Genomic DNA, 19634 nt, shown 5'->3' on the forward strand with positions numbered 1-19634 from the left:
CTCTAAGCCCTGGGAATGTACAGTGGTTGTACATTAACCACTGTGCCCTGGGTGGCACAGTGGTTAATAACCGCAAGAAAAGCCGTAAGAAGGGTGTTGAGGGGGATAGGCAGCTCCAAGCAGGTGATCACCACATCAAATTACAGCCCCCCCCCCAAAAAAAAAAAAAAAAAAAGTCTTATTATTGTCCTAAGGCAGCAATACTCAGTTCCTTGTTCCAGAAAGAGGTGTCCATGCCAGGTTTACTTGGGTCTGCTGCCCCAGGGGCCCACCACATGCTCACCCAGACTGATGGCCCCCAGCCCCTCTGCCAAAGCCAGCTCTGCACTCTTGCTGCACCAAATGCTCCAGCACCCAAAATTAATTTACCACTTCCATTTTTTATTAATACAGCCAGTTTCTGTGCACCCTACAAGCACTCATTTCATGCGTCTTTTAAGTGTTCATATAAAACGTCTGTAAAATGCAATATCCATCCATAAATTTTACCAAAATGTACTTAAAATATTTACAAAGTGGTTTTCTTTACATCAACGTTTCTAAATCAAGAAGTTATCCCATACTTTAGAAAACCAAGGGTTACTCAAAATTGCTGCAAGGAAAACAAGAAATGCCAGTGACAGGCCCTTAGCGAGACATTGGGAATAGGGTTCTCCTGCAAAAAAAAAAAAAAAAGATAAAGTATAAGCACAAACTAAGCTTCAATTTGGACATCAACCCACTGTCAGATACAGATTTAAGTATATATATAACCTGAATAAAATAACAGTATAAAACAAAGAAGTTCCTTTGTGTTTATAAAATCTTGTATTTTGTAGAACTTGAGTCCCTGAAGTACAGGTAATAGACACGTGCTTCTGTCCATGCAGCTTTCAGAACAGAGTCCAAGTGCCTTTGATGCCCTCTGAAATGCCAGATACTTAATCTATACAGCCTCCCACGAGACATAATCCATCACAGTTGTTCACAAACGAAACTTCAAAGGTCTCTCTCTTACCAACATGGCAAGATTTTGCTGCAGCTTCCGTGGGTAGACAGAACAGCACGTACTGGCAAAATGAGAGTCTCCCTTCATGGGCAACAGCCCACACTAATGCAATGCCACAATTACCACAAGACACAGAAACAGAACCCTATCATAAAGCAATGTTTTCCCTAGAAAGCATACCTCCCTCCCAACTGTAAACAAGCATGAAAAAGAATCTGTTGAACAGATGCTCACAAAATTTCAATCAGCAAAGCACTCTTAGCAGTTACTTTTATGCAAGCATAACTAAGAAATTAATGCATTAGTAAGAAAGAAATGTAACCCAACTTTTGGAGCACATTTTTGAAATTCCAATTTCCTACTACAAACTATTATTTCAGAAAAAATCCACACATTTAGTTATGTTTCAAAAAAATACAGCCAGTTCATGGCATTCCACATTGCTTATTATTCTTACCTGTGTAGAACTGTGTCACTGGATAAAAGAGTTGTGGCCAGCAAACATCATTTCGATTGCAGTCAAATTCTGTATAATTAATCTGAAACCTGAAAAAACATGTCTATTACCTACAATACCACCAGAACACTAGGACAAATAGAAAAAAAGAGTTGGAAAAGTGGCCAGGTTACAGGAAAGAAAAAAAAACGCAAGCTTCTAGTTCCTCTAACAAAACAGAAGCCCCTTTTTATTCCCTATCTGCCATCTTTAGCCAGGTGTTTCTTTTTGTGATGAGCAAATCTTCAGACAATAGTTTAGGAGCCTCACACAACAATCTCTGCTCACTCAAATAAAAGGCACGGATGCTTTCTGCCAAAACCAAATGACAACTTGGCAGAGTAATTTACAGGCCTTCCCACACTGCGTGCTTCTGGGGAGATCCTCACCTACAAAACTGTTACTCAATAAATATTAGAAGCAGTCCTTCATGCTCTGTACTCCAGCAAACCAAAATAATCTTTTGATCAATGCATTTTACATTACATCTGCTTAACTAAATGACAAGTTTTTGTGTTGTTTTTTTAAATACAAGAATTACCTTGTCATTGGAATCGGTGGCTGAGCTGGCACTTTGATGAACTGAACAGAAGCAGTGATGGGAAGAAAGCTGACAGTGTTTTCACAGGTAAGCCCACACTGGAATTGCCATATGACAGTCGAGTAACTGTAAGAACATGAATAACATTACTAAAGGGCTGTAAAGTGGAAATGCAGAGCCTAAACATAACCATAAAAGGACAAACTACACACTATTTTGAAGGAGGTTGATGATTGATGGATTCTCAACACTGTGCAGAGGGAGAATGTACAAAGGCTGGAAAAAGAGATAGATTGAACACAATGTATTTATTTGATTTGGATTGACTTAAAAAAAAAAAAGAAAAGTGTTTGCAATATGAAACTCCTCCATTTCAAGAAAGAAGAAAACATTTACCACAGCTCTCAAGAAGCAGCTCTTCACTTGCCTGCTGATCACCATTTATTTTTTTTTTATTTATTTTTTTTAATTTCAGAAGAAGACATGCAAACCTAAGTTTCAGCCTCCGGTTGGGTTCAAAAGAATTTGTGTTCCAAATACAAGTACAAGGCATGTAAAAATTGGAAATAATGTGTATGTTTGTAAAATTTAATCTGAGTATGACACATAAGTGAGTCTCAAAATGAAACATTTATCAAATAGCCAGACACAGGTCTGTTCTACCTAATCTGCACAGCAAGTATCTCTTGACGGGGAATCCCTTGTACTGCACCCACATCTGCAAAAATTATGCGAATATTCAGATTTGCAGGAATATCTGGACAAATGCCTTTCAAGTTTCCAGTGCTCACACTTGTATTAGGATTAAATGGATCAAGACCTGTGGAAGAACAGAGTTAAATTAAAATATTATAGAAAATATTATCTTTTCAGTAATTATATTATCATCACATTCCAGTGAAACGTTGTTAACTGTCCCACAGGAATACAGCAAAAACATTTTTTCTATGTAAATATACATAAAGGAATAGTTTATCCACAGAGAACTAAAAATACCAAGTTACTATATCTACTGACTGACAGTTGTAATCATCTTACTGCAGTATAAATATACATGTGAAGTTATGTGTGTGTGTGCACGTGAATGTATACATGGATGGACGGATGGATCCAGACACAGATCAGTATCTTCAGGCATTTGACTTTACATTTGGATTATATTTTGAGATGATTTAATCATACTACAAGAGTATATTTTAAACATTTAGACTATGAATAACAACATAAACCTGACTTACGTATAATTTCCACCCAGTCATTTACATCACTGTAACTTGAATTGCTCCTCTTTCCAACATGAGTAGCTTGTATTAACGAATTCAATCTTTCAGTTACATTTCCTCTGAAAATAAAAACATTATATATTAAGCAAAAAGTAAATCTATAGTGTAAACCACTCTGGGTTACAGTATTATTATATCATAACAACAGTTTCCTCAGAAAGATGCTATCATTTAGTTAAAACAAGCTTCAAGTATTGAGTTATCTGCTAAAGGTACAAAATGACAAAGTATCCCACACCAACGTAATCCTCACTTGAATACGAGGAAATCTGAGTGAAACAATTTTTATAATCTCAACCACAAGAGATTTTTATGATCTCAACCACAGAAAGCTGAGATGTATGCAAGAACATTTAAAAAGAACGTATCAGTGTTGATAGTAGAAACTTGTAGAAAATCACGTAAGGAGCAGCAAGAGGGATACAGGGAAAAACAATTCATCTTGTGTAGCTCACCTTAAAAGTGTGCAGTCTTCATTAATACCAACTTCTAGTATGCATCCAGAGAAGGAATCTAATCCAAACAAAACTGGTGTATCGGTTGCTGATGTACATAAACCTCTCCCAGCTGTAAATCAAAAACATATTATTAGAGGTTTCTCATATTTACCTTTTCATCTCTAGCTTTCAATTTTGTGCAAAAATATCAAGTATTAGGATGCAAAACACTAAGTAGCATAATTCAAATAGATTCAAGTCCGTTCAACTGGAAATATTGATATTAAATTCCATTGCAATTGTCTCCTTTGCAATATATTTGGATACCTAAAGTACATTGTACTCACTAACACAGGTATTTAATACAGGCTTTCTCAATGAAGTTTGAATGAAGGCTATGAAATAGTCTAGAAAAAGCAAAATTTGGCTTAGAGGAGATTCTGAAGTAAAATATGGACAAAATAAAAAGCATTTTAGCAGCAAAAGAAGTTGAAGTTGCAACCTCGCAAGTCAGTACCTGGCTGAAAAATGTTTAGGCTGCCAGAAGTATCAGAAGCATTCATATTTGCAGCTCTCACTGGTTTCCCAACTTGATAACCTAAATGTAGGAGAAATTGCAAACATTTTGTAAGAATCTACAAGCATTGACATTGTTTTAATAATACATATCAACAGTCTTACAGTAAACGCTTTTCCATTACAGTAGCCTCACTTAAAATAATCAATGCTTAGCCTAAAAGCCAATCACCACTATTACAACTGACAGTACAATGAAGATAGGAGAGTGAGGCTAGCAACATAACAAAGTATGAAAGAGGTATAAAATATGGTCACTGATGATGGTCAGTCAAGGACAAAAAAATATTAATTTAAGAAGCAAAATAAAGAACTAATACCTGGATTCCCAGACAGTTCTTCTGCATTATTACTCTTCAAACTTACAAATTTGGCTGTGAATCTCTGCGTCAGTATTTCTGGTAAAATAAAAAAATGACTTTACTTTTAAATAAGTAAATTAACAAGAAGTATTCTGTTCAACTGTATATAGGATGCAAACTTCCACCCTTCATTAGTAACATAAGATTCAAAATAATAGAAATTAATAGAAATCAGACCCATAAATTTTCTTCCAGAATCCAAAGAAAATTCTTTTTAAGAAGAATAACTAATTATGACAGTCTATTAAAAGAATTTTCATGCTGAAGAAAAAAAAAAAAAAGTGTTGTCTAGCCTGGAGAAAAGGAGGCCAAGAGGTGACCTCATTGCTCTCTATAACTTCCTGAGGAGGGGAACAAAAGAAGAATCTCTCTGGTAGCCAATGCCAGGATGCATGGGAATGGCACAAAGCTGTGCCAGGGGAGATTCATACTGGATGTTAGGAAAAAATTCTTCACTGTGAGGGTGGTCAAACACCAGAAACAGCTTCCTAGAGAGGTGGTTAATGCCCCATGCCGGTCAGTCTTCAGGAGGCATTTGTACGGTGCCCTTATTAATATGCTTCAACTCTTGGTTAGCCCTGAAGTAGTCAGGCAGTTGGACTAAATGCTCTTCGAAGGCCCTGCCGAACTGAACTATTCTATTATATTCTATAAAAGTAAGTCAAAAATCTGTAAAAGAAGTATCATGATACCTCCATCACATAAACGTCCAAGGAAGACTGTGACATTTATTCCCTCTATGTTCTCATCTTTGCAAATGAACGTATAATTCTCTGCGAACGTTACATTTTGACACACAATCTCAGTAGTAGGAAGGCTTTCTGCAGAAGAAAAGAAAGCCACACAATTAAAAGCATTGCTAATTACAAAGCTGTATAATAAATGAAGAACACCTTAAAAATCTCTACCAAAATTCTGGAAATTATAACATTGATCTTTTAGAGAATTATTTTACTGTTTAAGTGCCATCATATAAGGTCAGAATGCTGCACTTACAGCACAGTCCTCTGGCTTATCAATGTTTTAACATCTGTAGTTGCAAGTCCTTTCATAGCTAAGCCTCAAGAGCCCAGCACTGGGCTTTATTTCATCAGTTGATGGGGCTCTCTGGACACAGGACTCCCTCTAATTTCATCTCATCCCACTAAGAGGAATATAACTGCCCAGAAAAAAACAAACACACCAGCTTGGTTTCAACACTTCATCTGTGCTGCGGTACACACACACCAACTGGGAGCCACTGTTCTACATCAAAGAGCTGCTTCACTGACTGAAAAGGGTCCCTAAAGAGGCACAAGAGCTTACACAGACCACATGCCCTGTCACTTACTTATTTGAGTACTAGAAGACATACAAGATCCCTCCTAAGAATCAATGCAGGTAAACATTTTAGGCATCAAAATCAACTGTATCATCCAGGTTCGGTAAGAAGTGCACTTATTAAACGGAAGAGACATACCGCTTTTAGCAATGAATTTGCCCATGTCAGCGATGGTCCTATAGATCACATTTTGTTGGATGAAGTCTGAGAATAAAAAAAAAAAAAAAAACACTGCAGTAATCCTGACTAATAGGTAGTATTTTCACATCCAAGGTACAATCATTTTTATTATGGAAATGGAGCAGAAAATTATTTAGAAAATTACTTTTGGTAAAGGACCGAACTGTTTATGTATTATGAGAGCATAGCTAATTATCTCTGGATCTTACAAAGGTAGTATAGATTAAAAAATTAGACAACTTAATTAGGCGGTATAAAATAAATTATCTTCATGCTGTTAATAATGCCATCTCGAACTCCAGAAAGACACTTCCTAAGTATATGCTTTGTTAATGCAGAAAAAAGCACCTCTCACCAATTCTAAAATGATACTGCACCCTTTTGACAGAAAAAGGGCTCTGCAACAATTGCAAAACAACAGCAAGAGATGCTTTATTCTGTCATGTGTAGCCATACTCAGTATGAGTCACCAGAAACAGACAATGGGATTGGCTTTTGTTTCCCGTTTATTTCTTATATCTTAAGTCCTGGGTAACTGTGGGAATCTTGTTAGAAGGCTGTAAGAAATCACCCTAAATGCTGATTAGAGCATCCCCAAATGCTGAACTACAGCTACCAGGTATCAATGATATTACACGTAGCTGACATGTCAGAAGTCCTCCGGTTTCTTTTGTTCTATCAGCTGGGAAAACATACAATACATTTCTGTTAGGGTTAATGCAACATACCTCCTGTACCACTGTTTATTCTCACATCATGGGGCAGTCCTTCTTTGTAAGATGTTAGATCAGTGAGGCACTTAACATCAATGTCATGAAGATAAGCTACAGGGGCATTTCCAACACACTGCCCCGCCATGGATTGCTGCAGGTAATTCAACAGAAATACGTACGTTGGGCTTTTTTCTTGCATTTCATTTTAAAACTATTTGTCAGTGAAATGATCCAAATATGTACTACAGCCATATATGACTGACAAACAAGTGATCTGATGTTAGCAAAACATCACAAAAGAGGTTACAATTTAAAATGGACAGCTTTCAAAATAGTTATAATGCACAGTCCAGCTTCATCTCAATTTGTCAAACTAATTATAACTAACAAGCCTCTCTCTATAATGCAGAAGGAATTAAAAGAATACAGCCAGATGAGACAAGAGGAAAACAACTATAGTACTCCACAATATAACAGACAAATAACATACAGAAATATGATAAGCCATAAACTACTAATTGGGGTGCCAAGCTTGTTTTTACCTCTTGAAATAATTAAAACATTACCATTTTGGGAGTTGGGTAGGGAAAACAGGAAGGATAATGTTCTTTTTAATAATGATTTTGTGCTAGGTGAAAAATATTTTTTACCAGTTCAAAACAGCAAGTTTCAGAATTTGGTTACAAAGACGTAAGGAATGTGATAGAGAATGCCAAACAAGCCAAGAGGAATCAGAAGCTCCTAAACAGGACATGATTACCTGGGGGATGGTAAAGTACTCGTTTTCTTCTGTCATAATTGGATCTCCTTGACTGTAACCAGTGAAAACTTTCGCATGAGGCGTTTGTAAAGGGATCTTAAATGAAGGAACTCTTGGTGTAGATCTGCAACTAAGTTCAAAAATGAAACAATTCTTTACTCCCTATCTCACGCAAATAATTATACATCTGCTCTCAAATACCATGTTTTCATATAGTACCAATTATATTTCTCCATTACCATTTAAAATTCACACCTTAAAATTCCAGTTACAAAATAGCTTTCATTATAAAAAACAAGTTAGTTTCAGTAGCACAGCTAATGCATGTGTGGAGAAAAAAAAAATAAAACTTACATAGAGCCATGATAAAAGTAGCCAAGAAATGGTGTATTGTTAAGAGAAGACTGCACGCAAAGGAAGGGAAACCAATCAGGAGTATATTCATCTGTCTTTGTAGAGCACAGCTGATTAAAAGGTGGGTTTACATCCCCACCAAACACTCCAGTGAAACATGATTCATTGAATAACTGCTTCAAATCTGGTGTACACTCCTGAAAGGGAAAAGAGCAGTCACTTTTTAGCTCAGTAATTGCATTACCAAAGCCATTACAGCCTACTCACAGTTAAACAAACCAGGTTTGTAAAGAGATATGTTATATACTATAAGAAATACCAGAAAACCCAGACAAGCCCTTCTTCTAGCTTGAAATATTCAGTACCTCTCCCTCTCCTCACTTTCCCCAGAGCCTAGAAACTTTGGAAACATTTCAAAGTTTAGTATGAAATAAGTACCCGATCACAGCAACAACGGACATCACAAGCTCCATCTGTCAGGTCACAAGGACAAGGGCCCAAGGGCTGAAACACCTGGTTAGGGATGACAGATGCATCTTCTAAAAATAATTACAAAAAAAGAAGAGACAAATTAAACCACATGAACTAGAATCCCAAGAAGTAGGCCCTGCACATTACAGTTTATTCCAACCGTGTATAAATCCTTTGTTAAATTTGATTAACAATTACTAAGGATCAATCATTGCTGCTGAAGTCCCAGATTTTCTTTTTTCATATATAGAGGAAAAGAAAATACAATTTCTTCTTGAATATATCTAAACACTTACCTGACACGTTTCCTGTAAAAGAGGAGTTGGCATATATTTCAGCTTGAATCAGGAGATGTGCCAGTACCACTGAATCATGGCAAGCTAAAACCTGAAGTGTTTCCAGCACACAGAGAGGTGTTGTGCAGCAGTCAGTGGCATTGGGCAAACACAACTGAAGATTTCTAGTCAAGTCTATGACCACTTTGGATGTGTCCTGAAAAACACAGAATAAAGTTTGACAGATATGACAACTTGTATTAAATTTGTATCTTATTTGTATCACTCATCAGTTCCCGAAAGAGAAGTTTCGGTACCACTTTGTCAGCGCCACAATGCAATGATATTCTTCCAATATAAAAATCAGATGTTTGTTGAAGTCAGAATGACAAAGGGTATGCTACTGGAATATGCAAATAAAGCGAGTATATTAACTGTACATGGAATTGTAAGGAATCCGTGCAGAACAAGTTCCCTCAGAAATCGTACACATAGCTTTAAAGAAAAGAACAAATGACCAAAAAAGTAAATTTCAGTTTTTATAGCTACCTTCAGCTGAAGGTTAAAATGACTACAGAGTTGACAAAAGCCTTAAAGAATTATATGTAACATAACTAACACTGAAGACAATTGTAACAGATGTTTTATATAGCTCATGCTATATAAAAATGCTGTTGTATTACCAGCTCCTTCCAGTAGACCTATAACAGTCTTGAACTACAGAATCATTAAGGTTGGGAAAGACCTCCAAGATCATCTGGTCCAACCATCACCCTACCACCACTATCACCCACTAAAAAATGTCCCTAAGCACCTGGTCCAACCTTTCCTTGAACACCCCCAGGGACAGTGACTCCACCACCTCCTTGGGCAACCCGTTCCTTTGCCTGACTGCTGTTTCTGAGAAGAGATTTCTTTTAATTTTCAACCTGAACCTCCCCTGGCACAACTTGAGGCCATTCCCACTTGTTCTATTGCTAATATCTGTGAGAAGAGACCAACCCTCAGCTCCCCACAACCTCCTTTCAGGTAGTTGTAGAGAGCAGTGAGGTCTCCCCTGAGCCTCCTGTGCTCCAGACTAAACAACCCCAGTGCCCTCAGTTGCTCCTCACAGGACTTGCGTTCCAGGCCCTTCACCAGCTTTGTATATCAAGTTATATCAAGGAAAAACGCAAGGGCAAGACACGCAAACCAGGTTGCCAATAAATTAACATTTTGTTGACATTTCATTAGCCCTTAACGTATGATAGTCCAATCCTTCCTATTTTAGGGAAGAATCAGTATTTTACATACCACACCAGGTGTTACGCTCAAATTCCAATCACCAGCTGTTTTACTTCCACTGCAATTTGAAACTTGCAATTTTCCTATATTAAAATAAAAATATATACTGTGTTTTCATTTAGAAAAGACTGAAAAGAATCAGTAGTAAATTTAAATTTCTCCCATGGCTTCAGGTAGGCACATCCTTAAGCTCAGCTGACAAGCTGACAGAGGACTAAGGGTTTAACCAGCAGAAGTCCTTAGGAGTTACTATTTTAGTAACTGTTAAAGTAGTAAATGAACTCCTATTGCTCCAGTAACTTTAGCAGGAAAAAAATAAAGAGAATTTATATGCTACTTCAGGGGGGAAAAAAAAGTTTTCTTACCTGTCTCTTCATCTATAGGATTTAAAATTATATAAAAATTAACTCCTGAAGAATTTCCATGAAAAAACGAATTAACTCTTAGCCCAGACATATGGATAAACGAAGGCTGAAACACTAAAAAGAAGAAAAAAAGGGGGGGGGGGGGGGGGGGAACACATCTTAATACACGTAGAAATTGAAAAAGACACTATCTGTAAGATGCATTCAGGTCTCACATTTAGGCTTCTTACACCCTTCCATACTTTAAATTGCCACAAAAGTCACAAATCATCCCGTGCTGCCTACCACAGGACTGTATTTACATTGTGCACGTCCCCACGCCACCCCTCGGGGGCTCCGTGCCCTCCCTCCCCAGCCCATCGCCAGTCAGCCGGGGAAGGTCCCACTCTGCCCCCCGCGTCTCCTCCCCTCAGCAGCTTTCCCCTCGCCCCCCGGCACCCACCGGGCTGCCCAGCCCGCGGTGCTGCCGCTGCCATCAGCAGCAGCAGCAGCAGCGCCCCGAGGCCCACTACCGCCATGGCGTCAGGGCGGGCTCCGCCGCAGAGAAGCCGGGCGGCCGGCCGCCATTTTGCGGCGGCAGCGCGGCGCCATGGCAACGGGAAGGGGCGGGAAGGCGGCGGGGCCCTCGGCACCTCAGGGCGGGCACCGCAGCGCCACCAGCGGGACGAGGCCGGGCCCGGGGTCCCTCACGACTCCTCCACAGAGATGTCCTCCCTGCCCAACCCTCCTCTGCTGTTACACAGTGGAATTGTAACAAGTCCGCGTGGCTTACCCGTAAAAATATCTGATAGCCACAGCAGTAACTGTATGAGAAAAGGAGCAGGTTTTATTACAAATGGTTTATACAAAGTATAAATACAGGCTTCAAACAAAATGGCTTTCGGAGATGAAACAAGCCAGTAAGAGTTGGGCCCTGATTACAAGTTATGCTGATAAAAACCTGATGATGCAAGCGTTGAGACTACACAAATTCCTGTATGCACCTTAAGAAAGAAAAGTTCTTTTAAGTAGGAAATAACAACTTTCTGTATTCCTTTGAGAAGACTAGTTAGAACACAACTGGGAGAAAATCACAATCAAAGGGAATAAAAGAATATAAAACATGCGAGTGTGCACGTGCAGAGGAATTAACATCTTTAAATGGAAGGGGGGTATTTCTAAACCATCTTGAAAATTTTTGTTTCTTTATTCTGAAACTGAGCCTGTTTCACTCAAAAAATAGGTAGCAAAGGTTAACAATGTCAAAGTCCCCAAATAACACAGTGCTAAGACTCAGAACCTACACATCAGGAGTAGTCATAACTTATCTTTACACCAACATAGGACTAAAACTAATCAGAGCTTTATCTTTGAAAATAACTTGGAGGTAGAAGCTTTGCAATGGCAAGAATACCTTCTAACTTTGCAAGATCTACATCTTAACAAGCTGCAACTTCTGCTTACTATTACAATTAAGAATTAGTACTTAAAACAGCACAGGTTACATGGTAATACAGTGATTTGTTACTGTGTAGAAAATATGATTTAAATATTTATCCAGTAAGAAACAAGTTGTAAGACTGCATACAGTTCTCTTTCATATCCTATAAAAAGTGCCGTCAATTTCTCTAGTACATTCCATTTCATGGAATTACTGGAGGAGATAATGGTGTATTTACGTAGTGTTGTTATGCAGCTAACTTTAATTTCTTCTTCTTAGCTTTCATGACAGGTGGCAGTGATATTTTGAAAGCAGTCCTGAAAAAAAAAAAAAAAAAAAGAGCTATCAGATACACTGAACGTATTTTCACACCCAACTCTGAAACAAGAAGAAACACTTACTCGCACGTACTACAAATAGGACTGAAGTTGCAGAATACTGAAAAATAAAAAATTTCTGTCATTAAAATAGTTCCATTGGAATTTAAGAAATCAGAATCTTAGATATTTATAAACTTACTTGACAAGCACACAGAGCATACATAACCAATTTCAATGAGATTTCGATGACAGAAACATGCAGCTCTATAGTCAACATGAATAGGAGGCGGAAGCACAAGCTGTGATCTTTGCTCTTGATCAGGGAGAAATACCCACTATACAAATAAATGAAAATGTATTTCAGAAATTGCAAGGGTACTGCTGTATTAACATGTCAATGAAATCAGTAAGATTTCACATCTAACACAGGAAAAAACACTTGAAGTGCTTTTTAAATATCTTACCAATAAATACTGCAGAAGTGATGGCATATGGGGCACTTTCAAGTATATGCCACCTGTAATGTCACAGGCCTGGAAAACAGAAAGCATGATCAGATTGTTGTGTCTGATTAAACTTACACATTATTTAAAATATCCACATGCTGCTCAAGGTCTGCATGTTTCAAAGAACTAGAAATGAAAGTACTGAGAAAAATTGAAATGGTAGCAACTGTTCCCATCATGAAGTATCTCTCTTGCTCTTATGAAAAGAAAATAAACATTTAAAGTGTAAAAATAAACTATGATCTCACATCCAGAGACAAATGAAAAAAGTTATTCTCATTCATCTCAATTGTTCAACTCACACCTCAGTCTCTGTGATACTCTCTGTGATATCTAAAAAATTATAGGCTTTTGCTAATTACCCTCCCCAATCCTCCTTTGAGAAGAATTCTGAAAAACAGCATCTCCAAATAATGTGCTGTGAGGCATAATTTACACCCTAGTAAGCTCACAGTATTTGCTGTGTTATCCCACATTGTGTTTTTGTTGTTCAAAAAACAAAGTGAATTGCTATGAAATATGTTTAGCCCTATAAAGAAGAAAACAATTTATAGTAATTGTTCCAAAGGAAGAAGAAAGGAATACAGATCTATGTTACAATAAAATGGCACAAAAGATGTCATATAAAAGGGTGTAATGTTTCCCTTTACAATATGACAAACTGCCTAGCATCAAGTACCTATGAATTCACATAAACAGCAAGTAAAGATAAAGTCTGTACCTGTTGTAGAAGACCTGAATCAGAGTCCAAGACACAGGCATCGATCAAAATACTCTGCAAGCAAAGAGATTAAAAGCATGAAGAAACAAACAAAAAACAACAGAAATTCAGCTATGAACAATGTACCCTCACCAGTGTTACCATCATACATGTTTTTACAGCTGCAGGACCACCACAGCAATAACAAAGCTCTTTCCCTTGGTCAGAACACAAAGTCAAATCTCATCTCTGTTCTCTCACATGGCATTAAAAGAACTACCAGCAAAAGTACCTTGTACACATTACCTGCAAGGCAGGACAAAAGGCTACTGTCTGTACTTACACAGGAATCTTAAACTAGTCTAGCAAACCTTTTATGTTAAGATGTAGCGATGTGAAATTTTATTTATTTATTTACTGCTTGATTAGCTTTCCCCCTGAGCATGACAGGTTTCTTTTCAAGCATTCTTTAATCAGATCACAATCATAACAAAAATGAACATTTTTTTAAGCTTTTACTTATTAATAAAAGATCAAAATGAAATGACAACTTCACCTGTTTCTGTGCTGCAAAGATCACATTCATGAAATTCATATATTGCAATGCACTGTCTTCTGCAGCTTTTATGACCTAAATAAAGCAAGTCAGACTTGTTAACCTACATAGTATCGCTAGATTTAAAGACTAACAGAAAAGTAACAGCAAAGCTCTTACCAAAATCCTTGATTTCATTTCCTGATTGGCTAAGTATTGAAAAGAAAATAAAATGTATGAGTACGCTCATCCCTTGTAGTTTGCTCTTGTAATTCTATAGCATTTAACATTCCAGTTAAGTATCTAACACCTAAGGTGTTACATTTATTATTTCAGTTAAAATACACAAAACTATCTTATAGTACCAGTGGCATAGAGAGCAGCAGAAATGTGTGACAAGTATCTGTACACTAATTCAGAGTTATTATGAAAGCAGGCCATTTCATTTATTGTCCAAAAACAATTAAATATTGATTAGAAATTTCAAGGTTGATCGTTATGCATTTTCTTCTATTATTCTGATTTACATATTTGTGTAAATACTCAAAAGAAAGGGATTACCTTTTACCTCTTTGCTCATCTTGTTAATATCTGTATTAGATGATGTTAAGGAATTTATGTTCTATTCCTTGGAAGTAACTGCAATATCTGTACCATGTATTCATCACCGTAAATGACGCACATTTTAGTGAGCATGACCCACAGTTATTAAGCAAACATTTCAGTTTTGAATGTTATTATAAAATGCAGTAATTGTAAAGCCTATATTGAAGCACAATTAATATTATAGGAAACAGTCTTAGAAAACAGATAAAGGTTTTGAAAGTTCCGTAATAAAAAGGATACAACAAAGTGCTTTAGCAAGTGATCCTGCTAACAGAGTTTCTGTTTGCTGGCCCCTCATGTCAGCTGCAATACAAGTTACAGAAATTACAAAGACAGTTGCTCAATCTGACCATACTAAATTCTACAAGTTTTATCTTTGGCATATTAGATTAATTGACAGGCAACAAGTGGCAACATAATAAACTTATCTACTCTAAACATATTCAAATTTAGATTATCAAAATAAAGAAAATTCCTAAAACTCCTTGATAGCCTAAGTGCTCTGCAATTCAATATATTAAACCTAGAAATTTATTTTCCTTACTTTTTGTCATGAGATCTTTAATCTCTTCTGCAATTGCATCATTTATTGCTGTTAATAATTCATATTTTCCATCTTTGCTGCCAGAACAATTAGATTCCACAGAATTACTGCCATCTCCAAGGAGATCAGCAAAAGCCCAGCGCTTCCCAGGGTACAAGAAACGGCTGAAAGAAAGGAAGTAAAAAGCATTTCTGTTTCAACTTTAAGCTTGTTAAACAGCAATATTCAGAAATATAATTTCAAATAATTTAGACATTAAAGATGCAACCTAGGGCACGAAATCTTCAAACCCCAAATGGTGTGATACCAACATTTACTGTCCTTCCAAGACATTTAAAAAAGCAAATCCATACCATTCCTGCACTTACATGTAGATCCTGAGATACATGAATATCTGGGTAAAAAAATACCCATTTAAATAAGAAACTTGTCACTTTCATTGTTTCTTTCTTGCTTTGTGTAAGGCACTAAGTCAAATTATTTCTCCTACACTGTATCAAGAGACATATATAGAAAAGCCCCCTTTAAACTTTAACACAGGTAAGAAGCACCTATACCTTTCTTGTGTGTGACTTGCTATTACTGCAAGCTTGTTGGTACGATTCATAAACAAATGTGAATTTCCCAGTACCATCACTGCGTCGATACATTTTGATAGGGTGAACTGCTGAAAAAAATAAAAAATAAAGAAATAAATCAGAAACGGCACAATAATATCTACAGTTAAACAATTTACAAGAAAGCTTTGGAATAACTGCAGCTGGAAGAACTTGGGTTTTAAGATCTGGAGCTTCCTTTCTTCATAAGGAGCATTCATACAAGGCTTTGATGGACACACAGCAGCAGGTCTTTTTAAAAAGGCATTCTAACATCCACTCTACCAGACAAGCATTGCTCAGGAACCCCAAGCTACCCCCATTCGCTGCCCACTCGATAAGACTGAGGAAAAAAAGCAAAAAAGGAGCCTTTCCCTCCGAGCTCAGCCCCCGCAGCCGTACCTCCGCTTCCCCCTGCGCCCTCTTCCCCCACCAGATGGGGTTGGTGTCGATGACGATGACCAGCAGGCTCAGCTCATCGTCTGCAACAGACACAGCGCCGTGCTTCGTGGCCTCCCCGGGGCAGGGCCGGCTCTGAGGGGCCGGGACCGGGTCCCCTGAGGGCCGCCCTCAGCTCCCCCCTGCCCGGGGCCGGCCCGCTCCCTCCCTCCCTCCCTCCCGCCGCCGCCTCACCCGCGCTCATGCCGCTGCCGCCGCCGCCGCTGCGAGGCGCTTCCAAATGGCGTCAGGGCCCGGCGTGACGTCACGCCCAGGGGCGCCGCGTCATGCCCACGGCTGCGGGGAGGCGGCCGGGAGCGCGGCCATGAGCACCGACGGTAACGGGGGGCGCGGAGCGGGTCTGGGTTGGGGCTGGGCCGAGCCGGGCCGGGCCTGAGGCGCCTCCTTTTTCCCTTTCAGACCTGATCGAGGCGTTCAGGGCGCAGCTGAGGGACGACCCCGACGTGGCCTCGGCGGTGGCCGCCATCCGCGCGCTGCTCGGCTTCCTCAAGCGGGACCGAGGTGGGCACCGGGACCCCCAGGATAAGGAGGGGACCGGGCACCAGCCCCCGGGGCCAGGCACCAGCCCCCGGGCCCGGCCCTGACCGCGCTCCTCTCTCTGCCCTCCCCACACACGCCAGGTGAGACCATCCAGGGCCTGAGGAGCAGCCTGCTGGACGCCATCGAGACCCTGTCACGCGTGGACTCCTCGGTGGCCGTCTCCTCCGGCGGGGAGCTCTTCCTGCGCTTCATCAGCCTCACCTCGCTGGAGTACTCGGTAAGGGCGGCTGCCTCCCGCTCGGCCGCGCTGCTGGCACCGAGATGCGGCGGGCTCGCAGCAGACGCCTCACCGTCTCTTCCAGGACTACTCCAAATGCAAAGAAATCATGATCGAGCGCGGGGAGATTTTCCTGAGGAAGGTCTCGCTCTCGAGGAACAAAATCGCCAAGCTCTGTCATCCGTTCATCAGAGACGGTGCTGTAAGTAGGCCGAGGCTGGGCTGCTCTTGTTCTGGCACTTTGCTGCTTGCACTGATGGAAAAAAGAAGAGGAGGGGAGTGAAGTTCAGTCACATTCATGACAGTGTTGTCTGATACGGCTTCTGCAAGTACATAGGGATAACATCACCCACTGCTTTATTTTGTTAAGGCTTGTGCCCTCCCCTACTTCAGTTCCCATGCAATTCAGCATTAAGCAGTGGCCTACTTCTATGAGGTGCTGAAGCATCACAACATCAACTTTCCATTTAAAGTATTAGGGGGTTGTCACCCCCTGACAGCATCAGGGCTGGCCACATAGCATCCATCTCACAGTGTTTGCCATCCTGTGTTTTGTAGTACACAAACATCATGTTATTATTTAATGTTGACAGATGTGTGAATTAAAGCTCTGGCACCACTAACAGAACTAAAGTTTTTTTTAAAGTTCAGCAAAAAGTAATATCTGATCTTTTCTGACAGCGAATATTGACACACGCCTACTCAAGAGTGGTCCTCAGAGTGTTAGAAGCAGCTGTTGAGTCAAAGAAGCGATTCAGCGTTTATGTTACTGAATCACAGCCAGACCAAGCAGGGCAAGTATTCATTAATTTGTGTTTGAGCTTGGTTAGCAGGTTAAGTTTCAGCTAGCGTCAAATATCCTAGTAGCTTTTTTTAAAATAAGTCTTCTTAGCTTCAAATGTGTTATTTCAATAGGCAAAAAATGGCAAAAGCCCTGAGGAAGCTGGACATTCCTGTGACTGTGATTCTGGATGCTGCAGTTGGGTAAGTCTGATCATTAAACCTTAATATTGTTTGTCACAATTTTATTTTGAATTATATGTATGTTTCCTAGCAGCTTGTTCAAACTACAGAAATTGTTCCTTAGTTTGTCATAGTCATCAAACAAGCTAAACAAGTTACACCTTTAGATGCATGATTAGCAGAATATGCCTACTACAAAACAAGTATTTGATGTTTGCCTATTAGAATGAAGAATAGAGGCAGACCTAAGGGATCTTAGGTCTTGGGGATATTTGGAAAAAGGAACTGAGGTGCTAAACAAAACAGCTACATTTTTTTCTACTTCCCATGTGTTATCATTGTGGGTTTTTTTAAGCTAACTACTAAATAACTACTGCTTAGTATAAATCCAAAATGTGACAAAAACTATTACAGTTCTGAATCTCACTTCTTGCTTAAGTGCAAAATGCCTTTTTTCCCCCCTTCAACAGCTACATTATGGAGAAAGTGGACCTGGTCTTAGTTGGTGCTGAAGGTGTAGTTGAAAGTGGAGGCATTATTAACAAGGTAATAAGTAGTGAGTTTACTATAACATTCTGTAAACTCTGGACTCTAAAAATTTGAAGAATTCAGGGATTTCTGAAAAATCCTTGCTCTGTTGGGGTGTTATCCAGTATGTCAGGTTTTTTGTTGTTGAAAATATTGCAATATTATGTCCTACTAGCATAAGTCTGCATGTTGTTCTCTACATGTCTCCACAGATTGGCACAAATCAAATTGCTGTGTGCGCCAAAGCTCAGAATAAGCCATTTTATGTGGTAGCAGAAAGTTTCAAGTTTGTGAGGCTTTTCCCTCTAAATCAACAGGATGTCCCAGATAAGTTTAAGGTAAGAGGAGTGCATTTTTTTTTTCGTAGCAGGCTAAGATCCACTCACGTGTCTATGAATAATTTTCTTCTGAGCATGTCTTAATTTATTTGGATGTCTCTACTCTAGCTTACTTGACATAATATGGAGTTGCTCCATTGTAAAGTCAAATGTCAGACAGCCGTAAGTTGTCTTGATACAATCACTGACTTCCTAAAGTGGTTCCTTTGGTGTAGAAGAGTAGCTGAGGACAAGAAATAGCTAGATTGAGACACTTCAGAACTACAAACTGTAGTTTGTACAAAAGACAAAACAGTTGGGACCAAGGTGGCAGCCTGTACCTTGTTTTTAAATGGACTTCCTTCAGTTTTACCACAAACATCTGCTCACAACCACCCTTGCCCAAAAGGGGTTTTAGCTTGCAGATGTGTAATAACTAATGGTCTCGTTTCCTTCTAGTACAAAGCAGACACTCTGAAAACAAGTCAGAATCTAACAGAGGAGCATCCCTGGATTGACTACACATCACCATCACTGATCACATTACTGTTTACAGACCTTGGTGTGTTAACTCCGTCAGCTGTCAGTGATGAACTTATTAAACTCTATCTGTAACAAAAAGGACACTGTGTACAGAATGTGTCATCTTCAACGACTATCACAGTTGTAAAAAATTGGAAGATGATGTAAGTTATATGGATGTGGTAAGAAGACAACATTATAAGGATTAAAGTAACTATGAGCCTTCTTGAATTTAAGGCAAAGCACTACCAGTGGATGGACCACTGATTAAAAAAAAAGTCGCTACAGCTTCTGAAGACCTGAAATGTTTTAAAGATGGGTGGAGTATTTTGATACTGTAAAATAAAATACCTTATGGTGCATTCACTCATTGTAAAGTGTGGTGTCACTTACTGATCTGTGGTACATACCTGAAGAAAGGGACCTGTTAGGTCCCTTTATGAAGAAATTAGATC

At 39.1% G+C, this 19634-nt stretch overlaps 3 protein-coding genes across 4 annotated transcripts; 1 reads left to right on the forward strand and 2 right to left on the reverse strand.

Annotated features, from left to right (window-relative positions):
• Positions 1–360: 360 nt before the first annotated feature.
• TCTN2 (tectonic family member 2) lies at positions 361–11009 on the reverse strand. Its single transcript, XM_084539379.1, has 18 exons — positions 10849–11009; positions 10407–10520; positions 10051–10124; positions 8779–8974; positions 8450–8550; positions 8012–8208; positions 7658–7787; positions 6913–7048; positions 6143–6208; positions 5376–5504; positions 4642–4719; positions 4263–4343; positions 3764–3875; positions 3264–3367; positions 2689–2845; positions 2026–2151; positions 1446–1534; positions 361–655 (listed from the first exon to the last, which is right to left on the reverse strand). Exons 1-18 carry the CDS (start codon positions 10922–10924, stop codon positions 540–542), a joined length of 2082 nt encoding a protein of 693 aa, XP_084395505.1. The 5' UTR covers positions 10925–11009; the 3' UTR covers positions 361–539.
• Positions 11010–11210: 201 nt separating this feature from the next.
• On the reverse strand, positions 11211–16396 carry GTF2H3 (general transcription factor IIH subunit 3). Of its 2 annotated transcripts, none has more exons than XM_084539384.1 (13): positions 16267–16396; positions 16036–16115; positions 15595–15701; positions 15038–15201; positions 14734–14796; positions 14449–14478; positions 14068–14096; positions 13909–13983; positions 13374–13427; positions 12611–12679; positions 12346–12481; positions 12228–12264; positions 11211–12143 (listed from the first exon to the last, which is right to left on the reverse strand). In XM_084539384.1, exons 1-13 carry the CDS (start codon positions 16274–16276, stop codon positions 12074–12076), a joined length of 924 nt encoding a protein of 307 aa, XP_084395510.1. In that variant the 5' UTR covers positions 16277–16396; the 3' UTR covers positions 11211–12073. The 2 variants fall into 2 exon arrangements, with proteins under 2 accessions (XP_084395510.1, XP_084395509.1); XM_084539383.1 differs by having other exon boundaries at positions 15595–15704.
• Positions 16273–19545, forward strand: EIF2B1 (eukaryotic translation initiation factor 2B subunit alpha). The gene is made up of 9 exons (XM_084539382.1): positions 16273–16409; positions 16492–16593; positions 16713–16849; positions 16935–17051; positions 17531–17643; positions 17765–17833; positions 18283–18358; positions 18553–18678; positions 19117–19545. Exons 1-9 carry the CDS (start codon positions 16313–16315, stop codon positions 19270–19272), a joined length of 993 nt encoding a protein of 330 aa, XP_084395508.1. The 5' UTR covers positions 16273–16312; the 3' UTR covers positions 19273–19545.
• Positions 19546–19634: the final 89 nt, after the last annotated feature.

Source organism: Aythya ferina, assembly GCF_964211825.1.
Source record: "Aythya ferina genome assembly, chromosome: 17".
NCBI classification, from domain to species: Eukaryota; Metazoa; Chordata; class Aves; order Anseriformes; family Anatidae; genus Aythya; species Aythya ferina.

What these genes read in the sequence shown, in the direction of transcription:
- TCTN2 (XM_084539379.1), bottom strand. Translation starts at nt 10,924, where the DNA reads ATGGCGGTAGTGGGCCTCGGGGCGCTGCTGCTGCTGCTGCTGATGGCA. An exon ending in TCCTATAGATGAAGAGACAG is followed by an intron (nt 10,125 to 10,406) that starts GTAAGAAAACTT and finishes ATTTTAATATAG; the next exon opens with GAAAATTGCAAGTTTCAAAT. An exon ending in ATACTTGCTGTGCAGATTAG is followed by an intron (nt 2,152 to 2,688) that starts GTAGAACAGACC and finishes ATGTTCTTACAG; the next exon opens with TTACTCGACTGTCATATGGC.
- GTF2H3 (XM_084539383.1), bottom strand. An exon ending in GCAAGTCACACACAAGAAAG is followed by an intron (nt 15,202 to 15,594) that starts GTATAGGTGCTT and finishes CCTTTCTTTCAG; the next exon opens with CCGTTTCTTGTACCCTGGGA. An exon ending in CACTTCTGCAGTATTTATTG is followed by an intron (nt 12,482 to 12,610) that starts GTAAGATATTTA and finishes TTATTTGTATAG; the next exon opens with TGGGTATTTCTCCCTGATCA.
- EIF2B1 (XM_084539382.1), top strand. Translation starts at nt 16,313, where the DNA reads ATGGCGTCAGGGCCCGGCGTGACGTCACGCCCAGGGGCGCCGCGTCAT. An exon ending in CTTCCTCAAGCGGGACCGAG is followed by an intron (nt 16,594 to 16,712) that starts GTGGGCACCGGG and finishes CACACACGCCAG; the next exon opens with GTGAGACCATCCAGGGCCTG. An exon ending in TCACAGCCAGACCAAGCAGG is followed by an intron (nt 17,644 to 17,764) that starts GCAAGTATTCAT and finishes TTATTTCAATAG; the next exon opens with GCAAAAAATGGCAAAAGCCC.